The 25,291-nt window shown below is 37.9% G+C and overlaps 1 protein-coding gene across 1 annotated transcript in view; it reads left to right on the forward strand.

The window, feature by feature from the left end:
- The window catches only part of sall3a (spalt-like transcription factor 3a), a 31,948-nt gene that overhangs the window by 4,939 nt on the left and 1,718 nt on the right, over positions 1-25,291 (forward strand). The window contains 3 exon segments of the mRNA XM_042332296.1: positions 16,690-17,705; positions 17,708-19,616; positions 19,833-20,173. Coding sequence (XP_042188230.1) covers positions 16,690-17,705; positions 17,708-19,616; positions 19,833-20,173 — 3,266 coding nt within the window.

Consider the following 25,291-nt stretch of genomic DNA (forward strand, 5'->3'; position numbering starts at 1 on the left):
TAAAAAAGACAACCATTTCTGCTCAGTATGTGCTAATATTTGCAGAATTGAATGATAATACTGTACAAAATTGGCTCCGTGGGAAGTATTGTGACCTGTCATTTGTAATGATAGTAATCTATTTAGTACAATAGCTGATAGGCTTGGTAAAAGGCATCGATGGACAGTACTGTATTTCTGTTTTTGTCACTTGCCTTTCTGGTAAATTAAAACCTGTTCGCTTGAGTTTGCAATACAGATAAGAGTGGCTTGCACATTTCTTTTTCTTTCATAACTATCAATTACTAAATATATAGTAAGAATGAAAGTTGGCATGTCAAATGGCTCTTGCTACATGAAGTTAATTTTAAATTGTAACAGAAGTTACATGGTTAGTACAATAATGTGGCTGGTGGGGGGGCAGGGGGTGGAATGTTAAGTTATTTTGAGTAATTAAATTATATTGCACTGTTCATGTACAGTAAAATTATGCTAGATCGTTCTGTTTACTGATGCTAAAAGAAATGCATGCTCCATATCAAAAAAAGGATTTCAGTCGATGCGAAAAGTAAAACCAGTTTTTAGGGACGTAACTTTTGAAAATTGCACCCTATAGATGCCTCGGATAAAGAATCTCCGCAGGTCAAACATGACCACAATTAGCAAAATCAGTCACTTTGGGTAGGAAGGGTAACATTGAAATTAATACCAACTGTTGTGAGTGTTCAGCCTTGTAAAAATAAGGCTGGTCTCTCTTTGTGGACATTGTCTGCTTGTCGGAAAGACTGTATTTGTTTCTGCATGTTGTTGCCCTGTAACATATGGCTCTTCAGTGTTATACCATTCAGTGTCATTTTCTTACAACTGAAAGAAAACAGCAGTAAAATGCTGCAGTGGTTGCTGTCCATCGTTGTCACCGATTTTACAGAAGCATTTTTGTACATTGTTAAAAAATATATTTTATCACTGTTTTAAAAGACAGGGTATATACAGTAAGGAATTGTGTGGATTTTGATGAAAAAATTTCGAATTTATACAGACCAAACAAATTAGGTAATTTTGATACATGATTTCTAAGGTAAATGCACAATTTGTAACAGTGATTGTTGGTCATTTTGGTCCAAAATTATTTACATTTATTTAAACAATTGGTGTGGTTTAACCATATAAATTACTGTAGTTCATCTGAAAAAAGCTAACGCATTGAAGAAAGCTGATTCACATAGGCCTGTTGTTGTCTTAAGCTGCCGATCACCAAACGGTCTTAGCAGCAATTGCTGGCAGTAATTCTCAAGCTATTTTGGTCTTTGCTAGTAATTCTTTACATTTAGAATACAAGGGGGAAGGTAATTTTTCATATTTAGCATTTTCTTAAAAGAAAAGTTCAGTAAACCTTTCCGAATACATTTAAAACCATTCTTACTGCAATTTTTTAAAAATAACCTTTTTTATAACCCCTTCCAAGTGGATGAAAAAGAATCAAAAGATGATTCAATATTAGTTTGTACAGTGAAAGAGAAGCATTTTATGCATACAAAGTAGCATTTATTTTAATTTTGTGGCCATCTGAAATTAAGTGTTTTTATAAATTTGTTTTCTGCCATTGTTTTATTGAAGTTTCTGATGAGCGCTGGTCTTATCAGACATTGACCAGTGTAGCCGCTGTTTGATCATATACAAGTTAATCATACTTTGATAGTATAGTACATCTGTTGGAACATTGAACTAACTATTTGTGCAGTGAACAGTTTATGTGGATGACAACATTGTCAAAACATTCACAAAAGGCGGAGTTTGGTTCTGAAAAGCAAGTTAAGGTATTTACTTTATGAAAATAAAATGATGTAATCTGGTAGTGTGGGAATGGGTGTTCAGTGTTTGTGCCCATTTGAACTTCTATTCTTGGAGGAAAATTCAGCTGGTGTGCATTTTTTTATTGCAGAAAACATTGTGCCGTTTTTTAAAGGAGTTAAGAGAGGAAGGGTTTGGTTTGATTATAGTTAGAATTTGTTCGTTTTATTCATGACTTAAAAAACTTGAGTTGCTTTGACCTTTTGTGCTTCCTTTCTTTATTAGCACTACATTGTTGTCCAATGTAACACATTAGTTTCCTTTGTTTGGCTTTAGTGAAAAGGTGGGATTGCATGGTGTGCCAACAAGCATCTTATGGGTTATCCCTGAGGGTGGGTAGTTAGAAGCGCTTTGACAGAGCTTGCTGATTTAACCTTTGCCTGCTTTGCCCTGCCAGAGGTGGCCACTAGATGTCAAGCTTATAATACAATTAGTACATCTGTGCTGTTGACCTTGGCGGCACGGCTTACCACTGTTCTATTAAGTGTTAACACTGAATTTGAGTGTTAAACAGAGATCCAAGTGAGTTTGTTACATGCCACAGCTTATCACATGCCCATCTAGATGAAGAGAAGTGTTTACGGTCTTTAAGTAAGGAAAAGCTTTTGCTAGGCCTTTTCAGACTAGTTGCTTTAACCCTCTTGAGTGCAAAAGATAGTTTAGGGTGGCGAAATTAACCCGATATAGTTAGAATTTTATTAATAAATAAATTGCAGAGTTAATGTAACAATCTTTAATATTCAGCTTTGTAGTCTGTTGTTCTGTTGGAATCGTGTTCAGCCTTCCGATTTGAAGCAGACTTGAATTCAATACAGTACTTTGTTGTAGCTGTCAAAAACTCTATTCCTCATTCTGCAATCCCAGAGAGTTTGCAATTCTTGCTGCCTTGGCNTTTTTCATTTTATTCTCCTCTGGTCCATGGAGTTATCTATCTGTAATATAAAACTGCGTGGCCTGGAAGTGACATCATGCATGTGGATTGTCCCGCAAAACACAATTGCTACTCAATATTGAGATTTTTGCTATGATAATAAAGAGAAAACACTTTAAAAGCTGTAAAATTAGGTCCGTGGTGTCTGATTCTCAGTATTCAGAAGCTGAATACGTATCTGTCTTAGATGTGCCAGTGCCCTGTCCATTACGTCACTGAGGTGGAACCTTCAGAATAACATTAATGTTTCCATGCTGCTGATTTGCATTGAATTTGCTGCCTTTTAGATGAGAACAGTGCAGAAGCGATTTCAAACCGCACAATCAGATCAGGTACAGATTCAATCTATATTTTACTGGTTATTCAGATTATAGTATTGAATGTTATTTTTCTCTTTTAATCCAATTTATCAAAATGTGCACGTGTAGTACTTATAGCATTCTGTATATTAAGTTGTTTTTCATAGATAATTTTGAAGAAAAGAGATTGAAAGAAGAAGTATGGCTTGATCTGCTTGATCTTTAGTTTCATACAATTTCAAAGCAACCACCTGGTGATTTCTGTTTGAAGAAGATTAAGATATTAATGTTAAAATGTTCCTGAAACGACTTTAGAAGAGGGTTGTTGAAACTTTTCGATTTGGTTCCGAATCCGTTTGCATATTCGTTGAGAAATTCATCAATTGTTTGACGACTGGTGGTCAACGGTGCATTAAGAAAAGGCTCTGGATTTTCTTCATTTTAGCCTCGCATTTGTTCTGTGTTCCTTAATCAACCATTTGGTTGAAACCTTAAGACCACCCACGAGGTTAGTCAACAAAACTTGTTAAAAATTCTCTTGCAGCACAACAATGTTGCAGATGTCAGTCTTAACTCGCCTCTCAGCATTTCCAGAGCATTGTTAACTTTACATTTATTTTTTATTCAGAAGAAAATTTGTTGAGCAGTGAGCTCAGGAGCAGGAAAATCTCTTAAGTGTTGTATATAGTATGCTTTCAACACATGTAAAATAATACATATATCAGGAAAGCTTCAAACTTTCCACATCTGCGTTAGTACACACAAAGACCTAATCGTTTGTCCGAGTAATGTTATGTTGTTATACTTAGAAAATTCAACTGTTTTAATAGAATACTACTACACGCTATACCACAGGTGGTTGCATGTTACAGATCCTGAGATTTGGGCCACTGAATAGATCACAATGAATGTGCCAGGTCAGATTTAGGTTTGGTATAGCGAGAGTGCCCTCCACTGTTCAACCTCTCGCTGGCAGCCTTTTGGGCTGCAAAGACCACGATGGAAGAATCTGCCATTCAATCTGGAATTTTTCCTGCATTGTTAAACTCTGTGGGAAATCCCTATTTATCTCCCCCTGTCTCACAGCTTGGGTTCTGTCTGTGGTGATTCATCCCTTTTATAGCATTCATACCCATCATAAAGAGTTAAAAACAATTAATTTATTCAACAGGCAAAGATTGCTTCATCACAAATTTCAGTAAAAACTGTACCACAGGAAAATGTTCCGATCTACTTCAGCTGCAAGTAACAGGCATTAGCTTCTTTCTATGCCCTATTTAAGTTGAGCAGTTGTTTACAGCTGGCTCCAGTCCTCTGGAAAACTTCAGTCTGTTTTTTGTAAAAATATAGCTCAAATGATGCATTTTTCCTATTTTTTATGGGCCTATAAATTTGAGGTCTGCTTTCTGTGGTGCTTCTGTCTCTTCTGTGATCAATATGCATCTGAAAAAGCCATCAAAGCCTTCCATTTTTATTTCCCCCGGCGTACTGTATTAGGATCCTTATGCTATCTGTTCAAAATGCAGTTTAAAAAGCTTTACACTCGGATTTCTTATAAGCAAGTTCCAGGCAAAGTTCTGAAATAAGCAAAGCTTTGCAATGTCTTAGCTTTTTCTTGACTAAATCAGTCAGTGTAGCTTGGAATTCTAGGCAACTGCTGTGCAGATGAGAGTGTTCACTGGAGTGCCAGAACTTTTGGCATTTCACTTATTTAATGACTATTGGTAAACAAGAGCTGAACAAACTAATCCTTCTTTTGCCTCCAAAAGACTTTGGCAGACGAACGAGAAAAAGAAGAGCTAGAAGTGTGCAACAACCTAGCCAGAGAAAAACAAAATTCACTTTTTTTAAATGCTATTATTGTTTTTAATTATGTTATCTTGCACAAGAAATGCCTTTGGAAGAATTCATGCTGAAGAGAATCTTTAATTCCAAAGACCACCCCAGTTCCTAATACAGCGGTCTTGCAGCTTTAACTCCTTCCCTGATCCAATAGTTACTATTAATATAATTGTAAGTACAGCAGGTACATTGTTATGTGTTATGTAAATGGCATACAAATCTATATTTAGATTAATTCCACTCAGGGTGCATTTTGTCAAAACCTATATATAGTGTGTACCACTGATGGAATTAAAATACAAGCAGTTACTACAGAACCGATTGCAAGAAATTCTGGGAAATATTTTGTATTGTATTGTTTCCTTTACAAAATAGCAGGGCTTGTTATTTTATTCTCAGTTTGTATATTAAGTGAAATTGAAAAATGGCAAAATTGACTTATATTGTTTCCTCTTAACTGAGCTAAAACCGTGCGAACTGATTGCCATTGAGACAAAGTAAATTCAGGAATTTGGATTGGCAAGTAATTTAGATCTTTTTTTAAAAAATAGAAGTTTTTAAAATTCAGTATAATTTTTTTACTCAATAGAATTCATCAAATTGTAATATGAATATATTAAGTAAGAACAATAAACATAAGGCAGGAATCTCATGGCTGTAATTTAACTGGGGGGGGTCCTGACAACATAAATCAAAAGATGGATCCTTAAGTGGTTAATGAATGTCAGTAGAACACAGCGATTGATTTACAACCTTTATTTTCTATCCTTGTTTTTTTTAAAATTGCATTAAACATAAAGACAAATTTTACAGCATGACTACGTTTTTCACTTACCAATATTGCAGGACCTGCTGCGTTTGTGTTGTCAGATTTTTATTTGCGTTGCTATCAGCTGTTTGACACAGCAGCGGTTCAAGGTGGCGTTGATTAAAATGTCATCAAAAAGATGTAATTACCTTATGTGATGTCTCAACAGCAAAAATAAAATGGTTACATGATTCATGACAAAGTATTGTAAATCCACGGGTTCTCCTGACCAATCATGAGGACCGGATCCAGTTGTCAAAAGACCCTCTCAATAAGCAGAGGTGCTCGGAAATTGTGTTATCAGCCAGAAATTGTTCATTTCAGTCTATACTAATTTTATAATGATTGGCCCACAAATATACAGTCAATTCACTTGACAGTCTATTCTGTGAAGCTCTTTGAGACGTCTAGAAGATGTGAAAAGCGCTATATCAAATGCAAGGATTATTATTATTATTACTTAAAGGCATTTTCCTCTGTGTTGAGAATACCTTTACTCCACTTTCTCCAATCTACCAGAATTGCACAACTAGTATCTTGGCGTTCTAGAGCTTAGGTGTGGAGGTAAGTATGCCTTATTACCATTATATAATTATGTTGTTAACTAGTGATAAATAAATGAGTGTAATGTGTCCAAAAACTGAGGGATTGTTGGGTTAATTTGAAGGAAGAGACAACAGGTTAGGTCCTTCAATAAACCTGCTATGCCCATTTTGCAAATGTAGGACACAGATTCCATTATTACTATTCGAACATAGTTTGAGCTATCGTTTGAGTCATTGCCATGTTTTTCCAGTTTTTCACAACTTTCAGAAATCACTGATTAGACTAGAACAGTATTGGAGAATTCTTTATCGCAACTGACAATGCTGAAGGGGGTGATTGGTTGGCGTGCCACTGTGTATTAGAGAGCCTTCTGTGAGAATCCTCAATCATTTTTGAACCTACAGCATTCAACTGACCAGAATGGTGTATTTTCAAATACTGCGATGAAACAATACATGTATTTGTATCTATCCATCTGGCTTTAATGCACTGGAAATACAATTTCCTTGCAATGAACTGTAGATTAGGTCTCCAGTGATACAGCCTCAATCACCTTTAATGCCTTTCTGTGAACATCATACTGAATTTCTGCCACTTTGCAACAGAAATGTGAAAGTGTTTGGGCGAAAAAAGTGTATCAAAAACAGTTGCATTAAAAATACGTTGCCAACACAAAACCTTTCTGTAACATCTCCAGCTTCACACAGCATCCAAATGGAGGAGCAGAGCTTCAGAAACTGTAAGATAGACACGGGTGATAAAATAACCCAAATTTTGAATTTATTTAAATAATATTGGTTAAAAGAAAGCAATTTCAAGGATGAAATCTTATTCCTGAGGTTCGGATCTTCATATGTTGTTTGAGCTTTACTCGTGTTCGGCTCATCTGAACCCTTACGTAAGGTTCTCATCTTTTAATTCACTCATTTCTATCTTTTGTCAACATTTGAAAGAATTCACAGTGAGACATTACCGTTTTATATCTCCTAGCACTGATTAGAGAATTCTATTGTGGGTCAGATGTATTTTAGAAAGGCTTAATATTTGTTTCTTAGCATCAGTTCCTACTGAGATTTCTTCCAGAAACCCTCCCCATGTTAGAACTGCAGGGGTAAATAATCACTCCTAGCCTTTGGCTCTTCAGGAAGGAAGCAGTTTATGGATTTTTAATGTGGTAAAAATTGCCATGACATCATTGAAGATTTAATTCAAAATAAGGTAATATAACATTTTGAAAAAAAGGACTATCAGTAGCAAGTGAAAAGGTGCCTTGTAGGGTAATTTATAGATAACAAACTACATAAGAAATGTTTCGGGGAAAACAAATCTCAAACTTGATTTGAAGTTTTCAGGTTGTTTTAGTAAGTTAAAATAAATTCTAACTAGTTGAAAGAAAAATAGATCCACCTTTTCTCTGTGTGGACCAAAGGCTTTAAGCTTTGCAACTGAGTATTTGAACTTATCTTTTTGAGTATTTTTGCATAATAGACAACTTTTTAAAATCTTGTACAGTACACATCCACTGCAGCTTGAGTTATGTACAGACTTATTGATCTGAGCTGAATATGATTCTGGTACTGGCAGGACATATTTCAGACTGTATCAGATTCATGCTCTATGCACGCTCTTGTGTTGTACAAAGGGGCAAGAGACCAGCAGTGGAATTTTAATCGGGCTGTTTACATGGCCTTGATTTGAGTCACCATGATTCACGAATACTATAAAATCAACAGCCTGACATGAACAATGTTTCCTACTATCTTTTATCCACAGAAGAATAAACAAATACTGTAGAACAGCGCCTTTCATGTTGGGAGGATTTCCCAAACCTCAAGAATAAAATATGCCACATGTCATGTGAAAAAAACAAATGTTAGAAGTTTTTTTTATCTGTATCATTTGAACAGTTGATACATTTTCCACCAGGAAAGTTTGTAAATCTATAGTTGCTTTTAAGTCTCTTTGCTACTAGGTTTGTAAGATTTTTCATACAATTAATTGAGTATATATGACCCAGAATTTAAGATCACCTCTGGCGACTGGAATTTTTGTTATTTACGTGTAGACATTATAGCAGTAATGCACAAGAAATAAAATGTGTAAACATTTTGTTGATTTGATTTTCTGGAAACAAATTCATTAGATCGACATGAGGAGCATTTATTTTGTTGGGGAAATGCAATGTTATTCGTTAGAGGCTGCTAACATGCCATTAACCGATCACTCTATGTTGGTACCTTTTACTATTTGTTCCAAATGTCATGTATCAGCAGTGGTGTAATGGACACTTGAAATTGGATCACATTGAAATATGAAAGTAATTTTCTTGCATAAATTGTATTTATTATTTGAATAAGCTGTGGATTGGTGGATAACAGCTGCCTAATTTATATACTTTCCAACCTTTGCGATGTTTTTTCTTTAAAATTTTAGATGCTTCTCTTCTTCCGTCTATTTCAAATCGACAAGTGTATTTTTGCTAATCTATCAGTCTTTATTTTCCCCTTCTGAAAAAGCATTGGTGTAATGAGGTAAAAGCACCAGTTAGTTCTATGTGCAAGAAATCAAGGTTGCAAAGAATTTATACATATAAATGCAGTCTGAAATGGCTTTATTCACAGAAAATATAGGGTTCCAAAAAATAGCTACGAATTCTATGCCCTTTGTGATATTTCAAAAGTGGCCCATTTAAAAAAATCATAACATTCAAAAATCAGATATTCTTAGTTTATTAAAGGTGGTCATTCAATGCCAACCTCATTTATCGACAACTTTTCTTTTACAAAAAAAAATCAAATATTTTTATGAAGATTTTTTTTGTTCTCCTCATTTCTCTAGTTTTCTCCCCTGAAACACGGAACACCATCACACTTCCTGCTCCAGCTGAAAGGCTGGCCGTGGATCTCTCCTCAACCACCGTGTACCTCACTGCTTGACTGGCCAGCAGGAAGCATGGTTTTGAGTGGGGTGAGTCAAACAAGGTCAGTTTTTCTCTCCCCCTGGCGGAACGCACCTTTCCTTCCAAATGGTGCTCCTTCCATCTGAGCTGGCTTAAGTAAGAAAACTGACTTAAGTAAGCAAGTTAAGCAAGAGGCAACCCTGGGATTCCGATCCCGTCCTCTTCCAGTTAAGAGTCACTGCACTCTGCTGGTTAAGTTACCTTGCTGCTGAAAAACAAGATTTTTTTCCCCCAGAGCTCAGAACTTTAGGGACATAGGATCGTAGAACCAGGAGTAGGCCATTCGGTACATCAAACCTACTGTGCCAATTCATTAGATTGTGGCAACTCTTTACATTTTTTATTTCATCACCCCTGTTCTTTCTCTGTGTCACTTACTATCAACACCTTTACATCCCAAGTATCTTATCTTATCTCCCTTTTAACCTTGAATAACAAAAAAAATCTTTATTGCATTATGTCCAAACATCATAAATGATTTCTTGTCCTCACTGGAGGGTAAAAGATTACTCCTTTTCCTAATAAGTTTTTTGTTGTTGTGTAGAAAACCATTTTTGGAACACATTAAATAATAAGACTGCATAGTAAGGTGGGTTGAAAAATATTCCTCACTTTCTCTGTAAAATATATTCAAAGGTTCTATATGGCAATAGTTCATACAGTCTAAACACAATGGGAATGAGTCAACAGTTCCTAGTTTCAGTGCAGCATGAAATTATATTCTGTGTCACACAGTGATGTTACAGAAGTATACGTGATAGAAATTTCTATGCTAGTTAGAGAGGGTTTAGTTTTACTGTTGAAAACCAAACAGAGGAACTTCTATCTTGTACCTCAGATGGATTGCTTAATCCTGTCACTGAGCGCAGATGGATTTTCTTCGATGTTGTCACCTCATTTGGGAGAACAAAATGTACTGAAACCTCTGCACAAAAATCCATCACATCATTGTTTTGCTCATCAGGAAAATGGTGCTGAAATGCAATATTATCCTTGGTAATTTCACAAGCTACACCACCGATATTATAAAGCTAAACTGTAAGGCTTGCATTGCTACTCATTTAATATATGTGTGTGATCATCCGACAGTGATAAGAAGGCACATAAATTAGATGGGAGTCCTCACAAAAATAAATCTTAAAAAAAGAAAAGTCACCAAAAAGAGTTTTCTAAACGTTTCATGATTGTCACAAGAATAAAGAGCATTTTGTTACATTTAGTTAAGGTTCATGGATTAACTTTCTTTGACAAAACTCTTATTAATGCTGTAATCTGTCTCAAGAACTAGGTATTTAACATGTTACACTGATTGCTTTTAATCAAGTATACAATAAGAAAAATAATGTTATGAAGTAAGATTCATTTTTACATACCACTGCAATATACAGTCTTGAAATGAAGGTTGCCATATATACTTTATTAGCTAAAAATGTGCAAACATTCAGCTTTTTCGCTCAAACCAGAGGGAGCTCCAACTTCAAAAACAGTATCTCTCTGTTGTTGATAATCAAAAACAATGTCATTGTCTTAATAGTGATTCATCATATTCAACATCTTCAAAGTATATTTACATAGAGTACTCGCGGAAAGAGTTCAAACAAATGTACACTCTGACTGAAAATAAAATTGGGACTGAAAGACCCTTCTTGTGTTTGCAAATAAAATGATAGAGAAGACTTGCGTGGAGAAGCATATAATGTAAGAGGATTTCAGTGGTCAACATAGTATCTCTTAACAACAGAGTGCAAGGCTCTCGGAATACTTGAGCTGTTTTCCTGCTTCAGTGACATTTGATCTGGGCGACACTTCATGGGAAGTACCACTATTTTTGATCTGGACCACTAGATGGAGCACTCTGCGGTAGTGCAGCAATCTATCTTTGGAAGAAAGTAGAGGAAAAAAACTGATATGATCATACTTTCCATAGGAACTACTTATTCGAATTGGTGACCGTAGAAGAGTTGTGGCCCAGGCATGTCTATGTTTGATGGCAGGTATCATACAGGAGAAAAACAGGGAGGGTTACAAAACAGGGAGGGATGCAAACTGGTTATTGTCATTGATGCAGCTTAAAATGAAGGAACTGTTCAGCTAATGGCAGTACATTACTGTACAGATCTGACCAGTATTAGGCATCAAATGTGTGTTAGAGTTATGCAAGACATTTAATAAAGAGGGCTTTCTTGTAAAGTAATATTGGTGTCTGCCAAGAAAGTAAATAGCATATTCATTAGGAAAACTTGGAGTGGAATAATTCCTATCTTAAAAAGAGGTTCCTGTATAATGTCACGGAAAGATGATGGATGTTGTAAAGCCATGTGAAGAGGTTTTAAGGAGAGCTATTTTGTGTCTTATGTAAAACGTGCACAGTACTTTTATTTATATATGTGCAACACTTTTTTTTGCACACTTTTTCCACATAAAGAAGAGTATTTATAAAATCTATGTCAAATTATTGAATATGCTGAAACAGCATACACTTTTGTTTTCTTTTGTGGAGGTTGGCTTTGAGTCCACTTTGGGGGAGAAAATTTCCAAGTCATACAGAGCAGAAGTCGACTGTAGCTAATTTGTCATTATTGTAAGTCTAGTAACACTTACCTGCAGTGACTTTTGTTACCAATCCACAGCAGCTGACAGCCCCAGTAACCCACCTGGCAGCTATCTTGCTACAGTGATTGTTGTGGGTTACTTACCTGTAGGAAGCTTAATCACAGCCAGTGCACAAAGATATCAGAAACAAATCCTCTATAAAATGCAATAAAATAGCACATTATCACATTGTTGCTCAAATGTCTGTTGGTTTTGACAGTGTTTGAGCAATCTATTTTAGTAAATTTATATAATGGACCAATTTACTTGCTGATCATTGCAAGATTAACCCCCATGAACACACACAGACACACACATATACAGCTTTGCAGTATTGTTCTTCAAATCAATTTGCCAGAAATTAATGTATGTTATTTTCTATGGTTATCTATCAGCTTTTTCCAAAGATCTTATATAAGTTAGTTCTGTGATGGAATATCACAAACATTTTGTAGGCGACAACATTGATTATATACATTTAGAGATTGGGAGAGTGGGCGTTGTTTAAATTTTTTGTGTACTTTACAAAGGTTAGTATGTATTGATAAAAATAGTTCATTTACTGTACAGTTGTTTCATTCTCTACCCTGAGCATTCATGCAAAGATTCAGGGTAGATGCTTCCTCCAATGATTTTAGAAAAGGGAACAAATTCTGCCCTTAGTTTTTATTAACTTCAGTGCAGCCTTGCCAGTGGCAGTGCAGTAATCTGAACCAGGCAGCACTTTTGTCTCTGAAGGTGCCTATCACCTCCTCCTCAGCTATTTTTTTTCATCCTAATAATGTAGGCAACAACATCTGGCACAGCAGGGTAAAGGCCTCCACCCAAGCCATCCTTGCTGACAGTTAAGTTTCTTTGCTGGTGATGAACTATCTATCAGCACGCCCCAAAAAAGCAGTTTCAATATTGCTGGTCTGTCTGGAGAATGACTGAACCACTAAAATTGGGCATTCAATGGAGCAGGGATTGCACCATTGAAGAGATCTGTTTAAATTCCTCAAAAGCATAATTTCTTATGTTCTTTTACATGTCTAACAACGGCTACCACAGCAGACGTTCAATAGCTCCACTATCAACTTTCAACTATTGCCATTCTACAACACACTATCTTTTCTGGCCTGAAGTTGAATTTTCACATCTCAAAAGCAACTTCCTGGACATTTGTTTTCTTCTTTAATTCAAAGTATTATGTTTCCCTCAACATCTCACAGCTCTTTATAAAGCCCAAGTTTATCGAAGACTTCAATAATTTCCCGTATATATGAATTCTACATAGAAAACAAGAAATGTTTTTTTCATGTGATAAATAATCATTACTTCACCTCTCGTGTCATTCCGTCTCAGTCCATATAGTCTTTCTGTCTCTCCCTCACAATGAAAACTGTGAACTGGAAACAACTGAGAATGCCAGTTATATAAGTTTGTAGTTGTTTCTATGTTGCTGCCAGGTACTTTAGTATCTGCCCAGCAAAGTCAACAAGATGGATTCCAGACACCTGTAATCTCAGGCTATCTGAGAATCAGATCTATTGGAAATAGTTCTTAAGTAGTTTGCAACAACAACTTGCATTTGCATAGAGCGCTTCACACAGGGTATAATACTGGAACACTTCATGTGGATGGTGTCGAGCGCTGAGCAAGGGAGGTAAAGTTGAAAAGGTAGGCTTTTAGGCCTGATTTGAAGACAGAAAAAGAGGGTGAGATGGAGATGTTGAGAGAGAGATCTAGAGATTGGGGTGGTGCTGAATACTCGGTCACGGATGGTGGGACAGGGCAAGTGTTACAAGCCCTGTTTTTCAAGTGGAGGGAGCAAGCAGGAGAGTGGAATAGGAGAAGATCACAGAGATGGGGAGCTGCTAGGGCATGAAAAGATATATAAGTGAGGTGAGGACCTTGAATCTGATCCATTAGAAGTCATTGGAACTTGGTGAGGACAGGGCTGATGGGCATGCAAAGTTTGAGAATACCGGCAGCAGAGTTGTGAACTCCTACAGAAAACAACATTACAATTTCTACATGTCACGTGGTATTATAATAGTCATATTTTCACTTGATTTACCACTTTCACACATTGAAAAAAATCACAAACCTTCACAAAATAAGTTAAGTTTGAAATGTCAAAAAGCCTTGACCTGCTTTTCATTGAGCGGATGGGGCTCCCTCACCGCTCTGTATACCAGTTTTAAACCAACTCCTAGTACTTATCTTCAAATATTCCGATCCTCTTGCTATGTCAAACAGGACTTCAAGAGGAAGAACACGGCCTATCTTCTCAGCAATAAGAAAAAGCTTTAAAACTGCATTTACCAAATATTAATGGCCATAAAGATAATTTCTACGTAAAATGGCAAAATAAATAATAGTTTACATTTATATGATGAGTTTCACATCAGGGGGTTGTCTAAAAGCATTTAGTATTGTTCGCTGGGTACCCGAGCTGGGGTGGAATCTGAAGCACTTGGGGAGGGTGATGACCGAGAGATGACTGAAAGCATGGTCAAAGAGTATGATAAAAAATATTGAGGTGAAATATGTCATTAATTGTATGCAAATAAGAAACAAATATATTGCTGCTTAATAAAATTCCATAGAAGCTATTGATTTCCAAACCTGCAGTGTATATGTAATCCTTACTCAGAGAGGGAAATAGATGTATAAATACATAACAAAACAATGGCTAGTTTCAGTGATCAGTGAGCCGTGTCTTTTTTGCCCCAAAGGACTTTTTCTGGGTATAGTTATCCTGTGGCACCTTCCTCAAGGGTCTATCATATGTGATCCTAGATGGCCAAGCTCATCTGATGTTCACACAGGTGCTTTTCAGCCGTCATTGGATCGTGATCAAGATGTTCAGTTTGGTAACCTATATCTTCTCTGCCAAGAAGATTAGGAGCAGCAATCCTGTATCAATTACCTATCCAACCATTGTGGTACCCCAAATGCTACCTGGCTGAGATCAGCTAAGAGAACAGGAATTAATTTTACCTCAAATTGTCATTGATGTATCGTGTCCTTGGTTAATTTTTTGATTTCGGTTTTTGTTGAAGATTTTTACTCCAGCAAAAGGTCACAGCCTTTTTTTTGCTAATGCGCTTCAGTGCCCAATGAACCTTGTACCTCAACTGCCAAGAGGACAGGCAGGCAGTTTGTTTTCAGACTTCTGGCAATCCTTACTTTGCTAGCTGGTGGGAAGAACACCACTATTTGAGTTCCCCTCCCTCTCCGCAGCAACCTCTGCTCAACCAGAAAGAGTAGATTGGCGATCAAACGTTCCATCTGTGACACTGTGTTGTGCTTTAATGAACACAGCCTTACAATACATTTTACAATTATATAGTGGCTTTCACGTCAGGAGGACATCTCAAAGCTCCTGGTTCATTTCTGACTGAAAAAATCTGGGAAAAACACAAAACGTTTTTTTTGTTATTTCCAGATTGTGGTTTTCACCATGTCAAATGATCACAGGCAATTACGGACACAGAGAAGTTGTATGGTCAATAATGTACAAAATGGGAAATGACAGCAACTGAATAATAATAGCCTGTGCATTGCAGTCTGATGTAAGCATAATGAGGCTCGGAAATTCCACTGTGAATAGAACTGGTACTTTAGGTTGATTCATCTTTCTTGCAAAACTACTTATTTGATCAGGTGCAAATTAGAACTCTGTTCATTAAACATGCTTGTTGTTTGGCACATGATGGTAGCACTCGTCCGGGGAAGTGGCTGCCTACAACAGTAATTAAACATGTGTAACCAATTAGTGGGTTTTCTGTCACAGAACTAGCATGCAATTTGCTGAGCCTTTTCTGGAGCATAGATAAAAGGAGGTGTCTGAGTATACTCTCATAAAAATTACAGGTATTGAGCTGTCTGTTTCATTATTTGCCGAACAGCTAAATCTTTAAAGACATTCTTTTAGTACTTGTATGTGTATTCTTTGAGAGAAAAGTCACAACTATAAACAGAGTGCAGTACATATGTGCAATAGCTCAGTTGGACTACACAGGGAAATATGTTTGCTGTATAAAATAATTCTATTTCCCTTAGTCACAGCAGTGAAAGAGCCTGCATGCAGTTTTATATGATGCAAAAAAAAAAGTTGTGTTACATACTGTGTTCCTCAACTCGAACCTTCAATAGGTTGGAGCATTATTAATAACTATTAGTAATTATGACACAGCCTTTTTTCTTTTCACTGGCAGCACAGGAAATAATTTAGCTAAATCTTACTGAGTTCTAAGAGGTACTGTAACCTAGTTAATGCTTCAGGGGATATTGTTCTTCAGATTTCTGAAGGAGCTAAAGACATGGTCATTGATTTAAGACATTATATAGACTAGCATTAAATCTATAGTGTCTTGATGTTGTATAAAGATAATAAATCTGGTCAGTCGAAAACCACATTTGAGTAACAGAGGGCCAGTTTGTCCTGTCAGGTACTGATTTGAACCTGAAAGGTTACAGATTAGTTTAGTGATGTCAAGTGAACTGGCAAAGGCATCTCTAATTTTGCTGGAAATGAGGAAGCCTGATGGTAAAGGAGAATCCTAATGAGTCCATCAAAGGCTTGATTTGTATCCAACAGACAAGGCAGCTGTGAATGGTATGAAAATATTGGAAATCAATAGCTTCTATGGAATTTCATTAAGCAGCAGTATCCACAATTGATAGGACCTCATAATTTGATGGATTGTGCAAAGAAAATGATTAGCTAGGTAGAAAGAGTGATAGAATACACACAGAGGGACCTGAGATGTGTTGAAGTGGGGTAATTTGTACAAAATAAAAAATATTGATTTTAGTTATGTGCAAAAACTTAAAATTGGAAGGAGGGATAATCTTGCAAGTCATTGCTTGATGCGTCCTTTTGATTTCCTAGCAGCCCCAGGGGAAGGACCGGATGATGGTGATAGTGGGAATGAAAGCAGAAGTGGAAGTGAGGAAACCCACATCTGTGAGAAATGCTGTGCAGAATTCTTCAAGTGGCCTGACTTCCTGGAGCATCAGAAGAATTGCACTAAGAATCCACTAGTCTTAATTGTAAATGACGAAGAAGCAGCACCTTTGGAAGAATTCCCAGAAGCATCTCCTGCCAGCTGCCCAAGTGATCAAGTCGAGAGTGAGGCTGCTGAGGATAGTGCTCAGTTAGAGGGAAATGACAGCTCTGAGGTAAAGAGTGCAGAGCAAGACGAGCCTATGGAGGTAGATGCCACCACTGACAAAGGTTACCAGAATCAAGGTACCTCCAGCACTGCTACTTCGCTACCTCACATTCCTGAAGCATCTTCCATGACCAATTATACCATGCCAAACACTAATGTGACTTTAGAGACTTTGCAAAGCACTAAAGTGGCCGTGGCACAGTTCTCCCAGGACACAAGATCAAACTGTCCTAATTCAAACAGTGCGGTGTCCACAATGGCCATCCCTATGATTCTGGAGCAGTTGATGGCTCTGCAACAGCAGCAGCTCCACCAACTACAACTAATTGAACAAATCCGCAACCAAGTAGCATTGATGAACCCACAAACAATACACCCTTTAAATTCATCAGTACCAACACAAGGTGCTTCAGTGGCTGCTCCTAGCCAGCATGTTTCATTCAGTGATCATTCTTCTCACCAGTTGTCAACAGCTGCTTCAGCATCAGGAACAGGACAGGCATCCAGTATCCATTCTTCTTCTGCCTTTGACAGCTCACAACAAGTTGCACAGCCTGCCTCTGGGGCTAGCACTCCAGGTTTGCCCGGTAGTGTATCTCCCCGATTGGAATCAACCTTGCCCTCATCCGCTGGTGGAATTTCATCTTCTTTGACTCCAAATTCTGGTTCAAATACAAGTAATACTTTGCCTCAGTTACAGAGTTCAGCTTTATCACTTGGACACGGAAGCCTTCTCAGTCCCCTTCCAGCCTGTCTATTCCACTGCTACCTCAAAATTCAACAAGTAGTGTGATCTTCCCAAACCCGCTGGTCAGCATTGCAGCAACTGCCAATGCTCTAGATCCATTGGCTGCTCTTATGAAACATCGCAAAGGAAAACCACCCAATGTATCTGTGTTTGACCCCAAAATAAGTTCAGAAGATCCATTCTTCAAGCATAAATGCAGATTTTGTGCAAAGGTGTTTGGAAGTGATAGTGCATTACAGATCCACCTCCGTTCCCACACTGGAGAGAGGCCCTTCAAGTGTAATATTTGTGGGAATCGTTTTTCCACTAAGGGTAATCTTAAAGTTCATTTCCAGAGGCATAAAGAAAAGTATCCTCACATTCAAATGAATCCATATCCAGTCCCTGAATATCTTGATAACGTACCCACCAGCACTGGAATTCCATATGGGATGTCCTTACCACCAGAAAAACCAGTGACTACATGGTTGGACACCAAGCCTGTGCTGTCGACCTTGCCAACGTCAGTTGGATTACAGTTGCCTCCAACTCTATCAAGCATTTCCAGTCTTGGTGAATCGCCAAGTGTGACCCCTTTAAATAGGTCTCCCCAAAGGCCATCTCCTCCATCAAGTGAATGTGCTTCTTTGTCACCAAGCATGACCAAGACTGATTCCAACATTCCACTCACTGCAGAATCTCCACAGTCAATTAATGGTGGCAGTGTAGTTTCAAAAGTTCAAGTTTTAAGTGCACCCACTTCAAGTTTAAAACCAGTAGAAAGCAGTGCACCTGGGTCCTCAGCTCCTAGTTCCACTACATCGTCTGCTACAGCAGACAATGGAGTAAACAATATAGCTTCAACCCTTACAAGCCCTCTACTTCCAATAATATCCGAACACTTTCAAGCAAAATTTCCCTTTGGTGGTCTGTTAGACTCTATGCAAACATCTGAGACCTCAAAACTACAACAGTTGGTGGAGAACATTGATAAAAAGATGACCGATCCAAACCAATGCGTGATCTGTCACCGTGTACTGAGTTGTCAGAGTGCTCTGAAAATGCATTACCGAACACACACAGGTGAAAGGCCTTTTAAATGCAAAATCTGCGGACGAGCCTTCACCACAAAAGGCAACTTAAAGACACATTTTGGAGTTCATCGAGCAAAACCGCCTCTTCGAGTACAGCATTCCTGTCCCATCTGCCAGAAGAAATTTACAAATGCTGTAGTTTTACAACAGCATATCCGCATGCACATGGGAGGGCAAATCCCGAATACGCCTTTACCAGAGGGCTTCCCAGATAATATGGACACAGACCTTAGCTGTGATGACAATAATGCTGAGACAATGAGCAACTATCTTGATGATGACATGATGGATGAAAATTCAATGGAAGAGGAGGCAGAGTTAAACATTACCACATCTGAGTCTTCAAAGCCATTGTACTGCTACTCCCATTCATCACCAACTTCATCTCCTTCAGTGATTTCCAGCATTGCTGCACTGGAGAATCAGATGAAAATGATAGACTCTTCTTTAAGTGCTCAGCAGCGATCTTGTCTCAAATCTGTTGAAAATGGATCCATGGAAAGTGATCGTTTAACAAATGATTCCTCCTCAGCTGTGGGTGATTTGGAAAGTCAAAGTGCAGGTAGCCCTGCAATATCAGAGAGTTGTTCTTCAATGCAGGCTTTGTCACCCGTGCATAGCAATGCTGAGAGTCAAAGATCCAAGTCACCAGGCTTTGTCAATCAAGAAGAACCACATGAAGCATCAGTGAAATCAGAAAAAGCAGAAAGTCCACCATCTCTTCGGGAGAATGGAGGTGCACTAGATCTGACAGCCAACAACCTGGGGCGACCGATCATCAAAGAAGAGGCTTTTAGTATGCTGTTCCCCAACCAAGAATGTGGTAAGTTGAAAAGTACCGTTTGTAATATCTGTGGCAAACCTTTTGCTTGTAAAAGTGCATTGGAAATTCACTACCGCAGCCATACTAAAGAGCGTCCATTTCTTTGCACAATCTGCAATCGTGGTTGCTCCACTATGGGTAATTTAAAACAGCACTTACTGACTCACAAGATGAAAGAACTTCCTTCTCAGTTATTTGAACCCAACTCCACTCTAGGTCCCACCCAAAGTACTCCTAGCCTGATCACCACCACCGCACTCACCGTGGTCAAAATGGAAGTCAATGGTCACAGCAAGTCGATCTCCCTAGGTGATGGTACGCAGGTTCCAGTTGGTATACAGGCTTCAGCTGCACCACAGACAGCCATGAGTCCAGGTATGACACCCATTCTGGCGCCGCCACCTCGTCGAACACCCAAGCAGCATAACTGTCCATCCTGTGGGAAGGCCTTTTCTTCTGCAAGTGCTCTACAGATCCATGAGCGCACCCACTCTGGTGAAAAGCCCTTTGGCTGCACAATCTGTGGCAGAGCTTTTACAACAAAAGGGAATCTTAAGGTAAGAGTCTTTTAATGTATAAATTTGTGAGAAGAATTTGTAGGCTGCTGCTTTTTTATCCCTTACCCAGTGAAGCCAATCTAATCAGGATGATTAGCACAGCAAATTTAGTGCCTGGTGCTTTGGAAAACAGATCAATTCACACATAGCATTTATATTCATGTTAACTTTTAAATATAAGCTTAGTGCCACACAACATTTTTTATTTCCCTTCCGCACACAGTTCCCTGACTAAGAAATTGGCCAGATGATTTGCTCCTGGCTCTCTTGTCTGGTGAAGTACTTCACGAAAAAAAAAACTGTTTGGAATTAATTACCTTTATCCAAACTGGATAATAGTTTGGGAGGTCTATCATGGAAAAAGTGATCAAATATACATTTAAATGCCAATTGAGTTGCTGTAGCAAATATCATTTTAAGCCTCAAGAAAAAAGATTTAACCATTTAAAAACTGAAACACACTTAGAACTTTTGGGATTCACTCCCTTCCTTGCCTCCCTCCACTTATGTGTGTGCAGTGCTTGTCAGGTTAAACCAAGGCTACTATAAACCAGAGGTATATTCCAAAGGATCTAGAAAATGGTCTCCCACACATACAGTAAGTAGGTAATGCCCCCTTATCAGTTTCTAAAGAAATGGGGGAGGGTAATTCTCCTCTGTTTGCTCTGTGTAGTGAATTTACTTCAGTGAGCTAGCACTCTTCTCTGCTTAATAGGTTTGCGATATATTTAAGAAAGTTAAAATTATATTAGGGGCTCCCCCATAGCTCAGGAAGTTTATCTAGTAAGCATCCGAGCTATGCAGACCAGGAAAGTCCCTGGTTTAGGCCCCCAGTTTGTACTGAGTTACCTGATCTTAAAAATTTGAGAGCTACAATATATGCCTCAGCGTCTCAAGTTAGGAAGATAAAAACAGCTAGGGTGCCTGCATCTAATCATTATCTATGAACTCCTGCTGGAGGTTCACGTATATAAACCTATCTGCCTTTATTTGATTCTCCTTGATACAATACAATACAAATTTACATTGACATAGTGCCTTTCATGTCGGGAGGATGTCTCGAGGTTTGACAATTCTGGCTTAGCACCAGTACCATTACCATTACTTCCCAAGTTTCTATTTATCTCCCTTTTAAACATCTATATTGTCTTCTGGGGCAGTGCATTCCACATTTTCACACGCCCCCTGTACGATGAGATGTTTTCTGATGTCAGCGGATGGCTGATACCAGTAGAACGAACCACACTTCCAATAGCAGGAAATAACGTAGTAAAAAACCTTCAGATAAAATTGAAGACAAATGTTCAAAACAATTTAATGAGAAAGAAAGAAGTTGCATTTTTACAGTACCTTATATGTCAAAATGTCCCAAGGCACTTTACAGTAATAATTGTCAAGTGTAGTGACTTTTTAATCGGTAGTTGCTTATAAATTATTAGTTATTATTAATGCAGAGAATCAAGTTTGCAAAACATAGTGCACAATGAAGTATAGCAGATAGCTCACATCAACAAATGTGCTACATGGAGAACAAGGAAGGAGAGTAACCCCCAAGGATATTGAAAAGGCATCATATCATAGCAATGATTGGAGGTAATTTGCTATAAAGTGCGTTGGCTCAATAGGATAAATGTTGCATGTTTTGCATGTTGCTCCCAGAAAAGATGGAATGGGTGCCCTGTGTGTTTTGTCATGGAGCAAATGACAACCCTGTGTTCTGCAGTTTTTCAGGCCATTCCTTTCAAAAGTGTCTCCTATCCAGGGAACATCATGCACACAATGGGAAATGCATCATTTCAACATTTGAAGCAGGTCATAATATATGTAGTTGGTGGGCATTTTTAACTGATCAAATCCATGAAAGAACCACACATATGACCATACTGCAATTGTGTGTGTATCCTTAGCTAACAACCCCATTCCATATATTTTCTGATCAATGAATATACTGTTTTGAAAATGCACTTAATAAGATTGAATACAAAATAACTTTTTTTGCTTCCACAATATGCAATTAAAAGTGTCACATAACAATGCAATGGACAAACTAAATTCCTGAATGTATATTGACTTATTTTTTCAACAAAACTTGTGTGCTTTTTAAATTGATTTTTTTTCCTTTAACAAATAAATAATAGACCTGTGAAATTGAAACTGAAATGTTTAATATGTTATAGGATTGCATTTAACACTTTTTTCTTCTCAGATGTAATAACCAAAATAGTTTAAAATGTATTTGCAATTTTCTTTGTTGCAAATACTTTGTTTCAAACCATTTTCACATTAGTAAAATGGTAGACCCAATTTGCTAAGATTTGATAATCCTTGCGTCCTTGCAAGTTAGATTTTGAACATCCATGTTAATTTAATAAAGCTTCTTGGGTTTTTTTTGTTATGCAAAACATTCCATTTGTATCCTGGGTTATCAAGCACATATTTAAAATCAGCGACTGTTTAATTTTAAAGGACTACCATATAATAGTATTCAGACCATTTTTTATCCCTGTTTCCCTGCTTTCCTCCATTGTTTTTGCCATGGCCACATTCAAAGTCAGATGATAAGGAGTACACTTTTTTGAGGTAGGATCATAATCAGAAACACTTGAAAATTAGATGGTGAGTCATTGTTTTGAAATAATTCAAAATTGAAGTACATAAGTCACCTTGCTATATATGGTAAACTTTTTGGAGGTCTAACGACTGGTGGAAGAGGACAAATGAAGAGAGGGGAAATTTACAGGAAATCAGATGGGCGTCCATGATGCTGTTTTGTTTTCACAACGTGGCAAACGTAGCTGAGCTTAAGTACACGTTCAACTCTTAATTTTGATATTTTTAAACAAGTTAGCAGTGTGGAATTTTCCAACCAAAGTTTGCTGTTACCCAAAATAGCTTGAGTTGGGAACTTTGACTTTCCACTTACTACTTGATCCAAATTTTGATTATATCATGGCAAATTACTCAAAATGACAGAGCACTTAAGTAGAATAACCTTTAACACAAGGTTCATTTATGTATTTTTTTACACTCATTTTTTTTAGATTTTTAACAGTCATTTTATTGAAGAACATTGTAACTTTATCTTTATATTATTGAAGCCAAGTGGCACATTGATTCATTTATAATTTATGAATGATCTGTAAACCTATTCTGCCACTTTAATTATGAGTATGATTCACTTATACTTATCATGTAGTATATAGAACAAAACTCAGAAAGATCCAAGTTCACATTCAATCATTGGGGATGCATTTCATAAATGACTGTTACCAGATGCCTTGAGAAAGTGAAATAAGTAAATAGTTGAAACAAACTCTTTAATAAAATAATCTGAAGGTAATTTTTTATAGCTTATTAGTGAAGAATATTTAAACAGCAAATATTTTTCCCTGCTTCTTTCCTGAATGTTTTGAGTCATAATGGAATAGAGTTCCAGAGATCCATTTCCGATCACATGCAGACATTAGTCATCTGTGAGCCATTTGATGGGAGGATCACAGCCAAGCACAATTCTCACCTGACATTCATTAACTTTCCAGCAAGAATCATGGGATAGAGAGCATGAACTATGGGCAATTTGTACCCTTTTTTAGGAGTGGGTTGTAATATCTCCCATTGTTTGCTGCTATTCAGATCAGCTAAGCTAACTTTGCACAGACTAGGGATCAAATTTGGGACTTTCGCAGCCTGCATGTCTTAGGAGTACAGTTTACAGTAAATTTACTACGAGGGAGTCTCCCTGTTTTCCTACCACGAACTGGCTCCTCCGCCCATCCTCTCCTCCAACTGCAAGGAGATGCTGGACTTCATCGAGGCCAAAATTGAGGGGTTTCACTCAGCCTCCTCTGCCTTCCAACTGCTACCCCCTCCCCATCTTCCCCTCGCACTCCGGCCCCTACCCATCTCTCCCTCCACACCTGCGAACTTGTCTTCCCTCTGTTCTAACCACCATTATGACCCAAATGAAACCCACCACCTGCTCCTTCGAAACCATCCCTACCCTTCTTACCTCCTAGCTCCACTTCCCAACTCGCCCCTCGACTCATAGATATCATCAGTCTCTCCTTATCCATCAGCACCATTCCCACACCTTTAAAAACAGTCATCCTCCCCCCCCATCTTCAAGCAAACTTCCATGAACCCATCCCTGCTCTCCAATTACCACCTCATCTCCAACCTTCCTTTCCAAGGTCCTGGAATGATTTGTTGCTTCCCAGCTTTGCTCCTTCCTATCCTGCCACAGTCCCTTTGCCTTGCTCCCTCCCTTGCCTCCTTCAAGGTACATCTCAAGACCCTCTTCTTCAACCGGGCCTTTGGCCACCCTCCTACCCCTACCCTTTCTGTCCTCCACACTCCTGATCCCAACCTCCAGCTCAGGTCCAAATCCCTAACTGTCCAACACATTGGGACGTCCTGCTGACATGAAAGGCACTATCCAAATGTAATTTGTTGTCGTTGTTTTATATTTAAAAGTATGCTCTCACATTACACATCATTCTAGAGTCAATACGACAAGGTAAAGGCCGTCTCCAGACCTCTGATGATGCTTCTCTATACTTAGTCACTAGGAAGTATATTGAGCAACCCAGGATTACTCAAGGCTGACTTTTTTGTTACTTCAGTGGAGAGGTGCCTGGCTTTTTCTTGACTCTTTTTCCCTGAACAGCATAACTGAGATTCAAGAGCATGCGGTGGATTATAATAGTTTCTGTTGCTATTGTGTAGGCGTTCTTTTAAAATACAGTAAACTCCTGATAACTCAACCCTGGCTTAGCTTGTCACAATTACTTAAGGCATCCTGCTGTCAATCTCTCAGCTGCATTTATTTATGTATTTATACATATGCCTAACTTGCCACTTCGGATAACTCATCACTGAGCCCCTTTCCCTTGGAGTGACAAGTTATCAGGAGTTTATTGTATAGTTGTATACCTGTCATTGTTTTGAAGATAATTCAGATTTTAATAAACTTCAAAGAATTGACTGGACTTTTTTTTAATAGCAAAAGTGTGATTATTGAAGTGTTACAGAATACGAGAATACGAGTATTGTGATATAAGTACATGTTAAAATCTTTCAAAGATTATTTTATGCAAAAGAATAATATATTCTGATGAA

The sequence above is a fragment of the Callorhinchus milii genome, unplaced genomic scaffold, assembly GCF_018977255.1.
Source record: "Callorhinchus milii isolate IMCB2004 unplaced genomic scaffold, IMCB_Cmil_1.0 Scaffold2, whole genome shotgun sequence".
NCBI classification, from domain to species: domain Eukaryota; kingdom Metazoa; phylum Chordata; class Chondrichthyes; order Chimaeriformes; family Callorhinchidae; genus Callorhinchus; species Callorhinchus milii.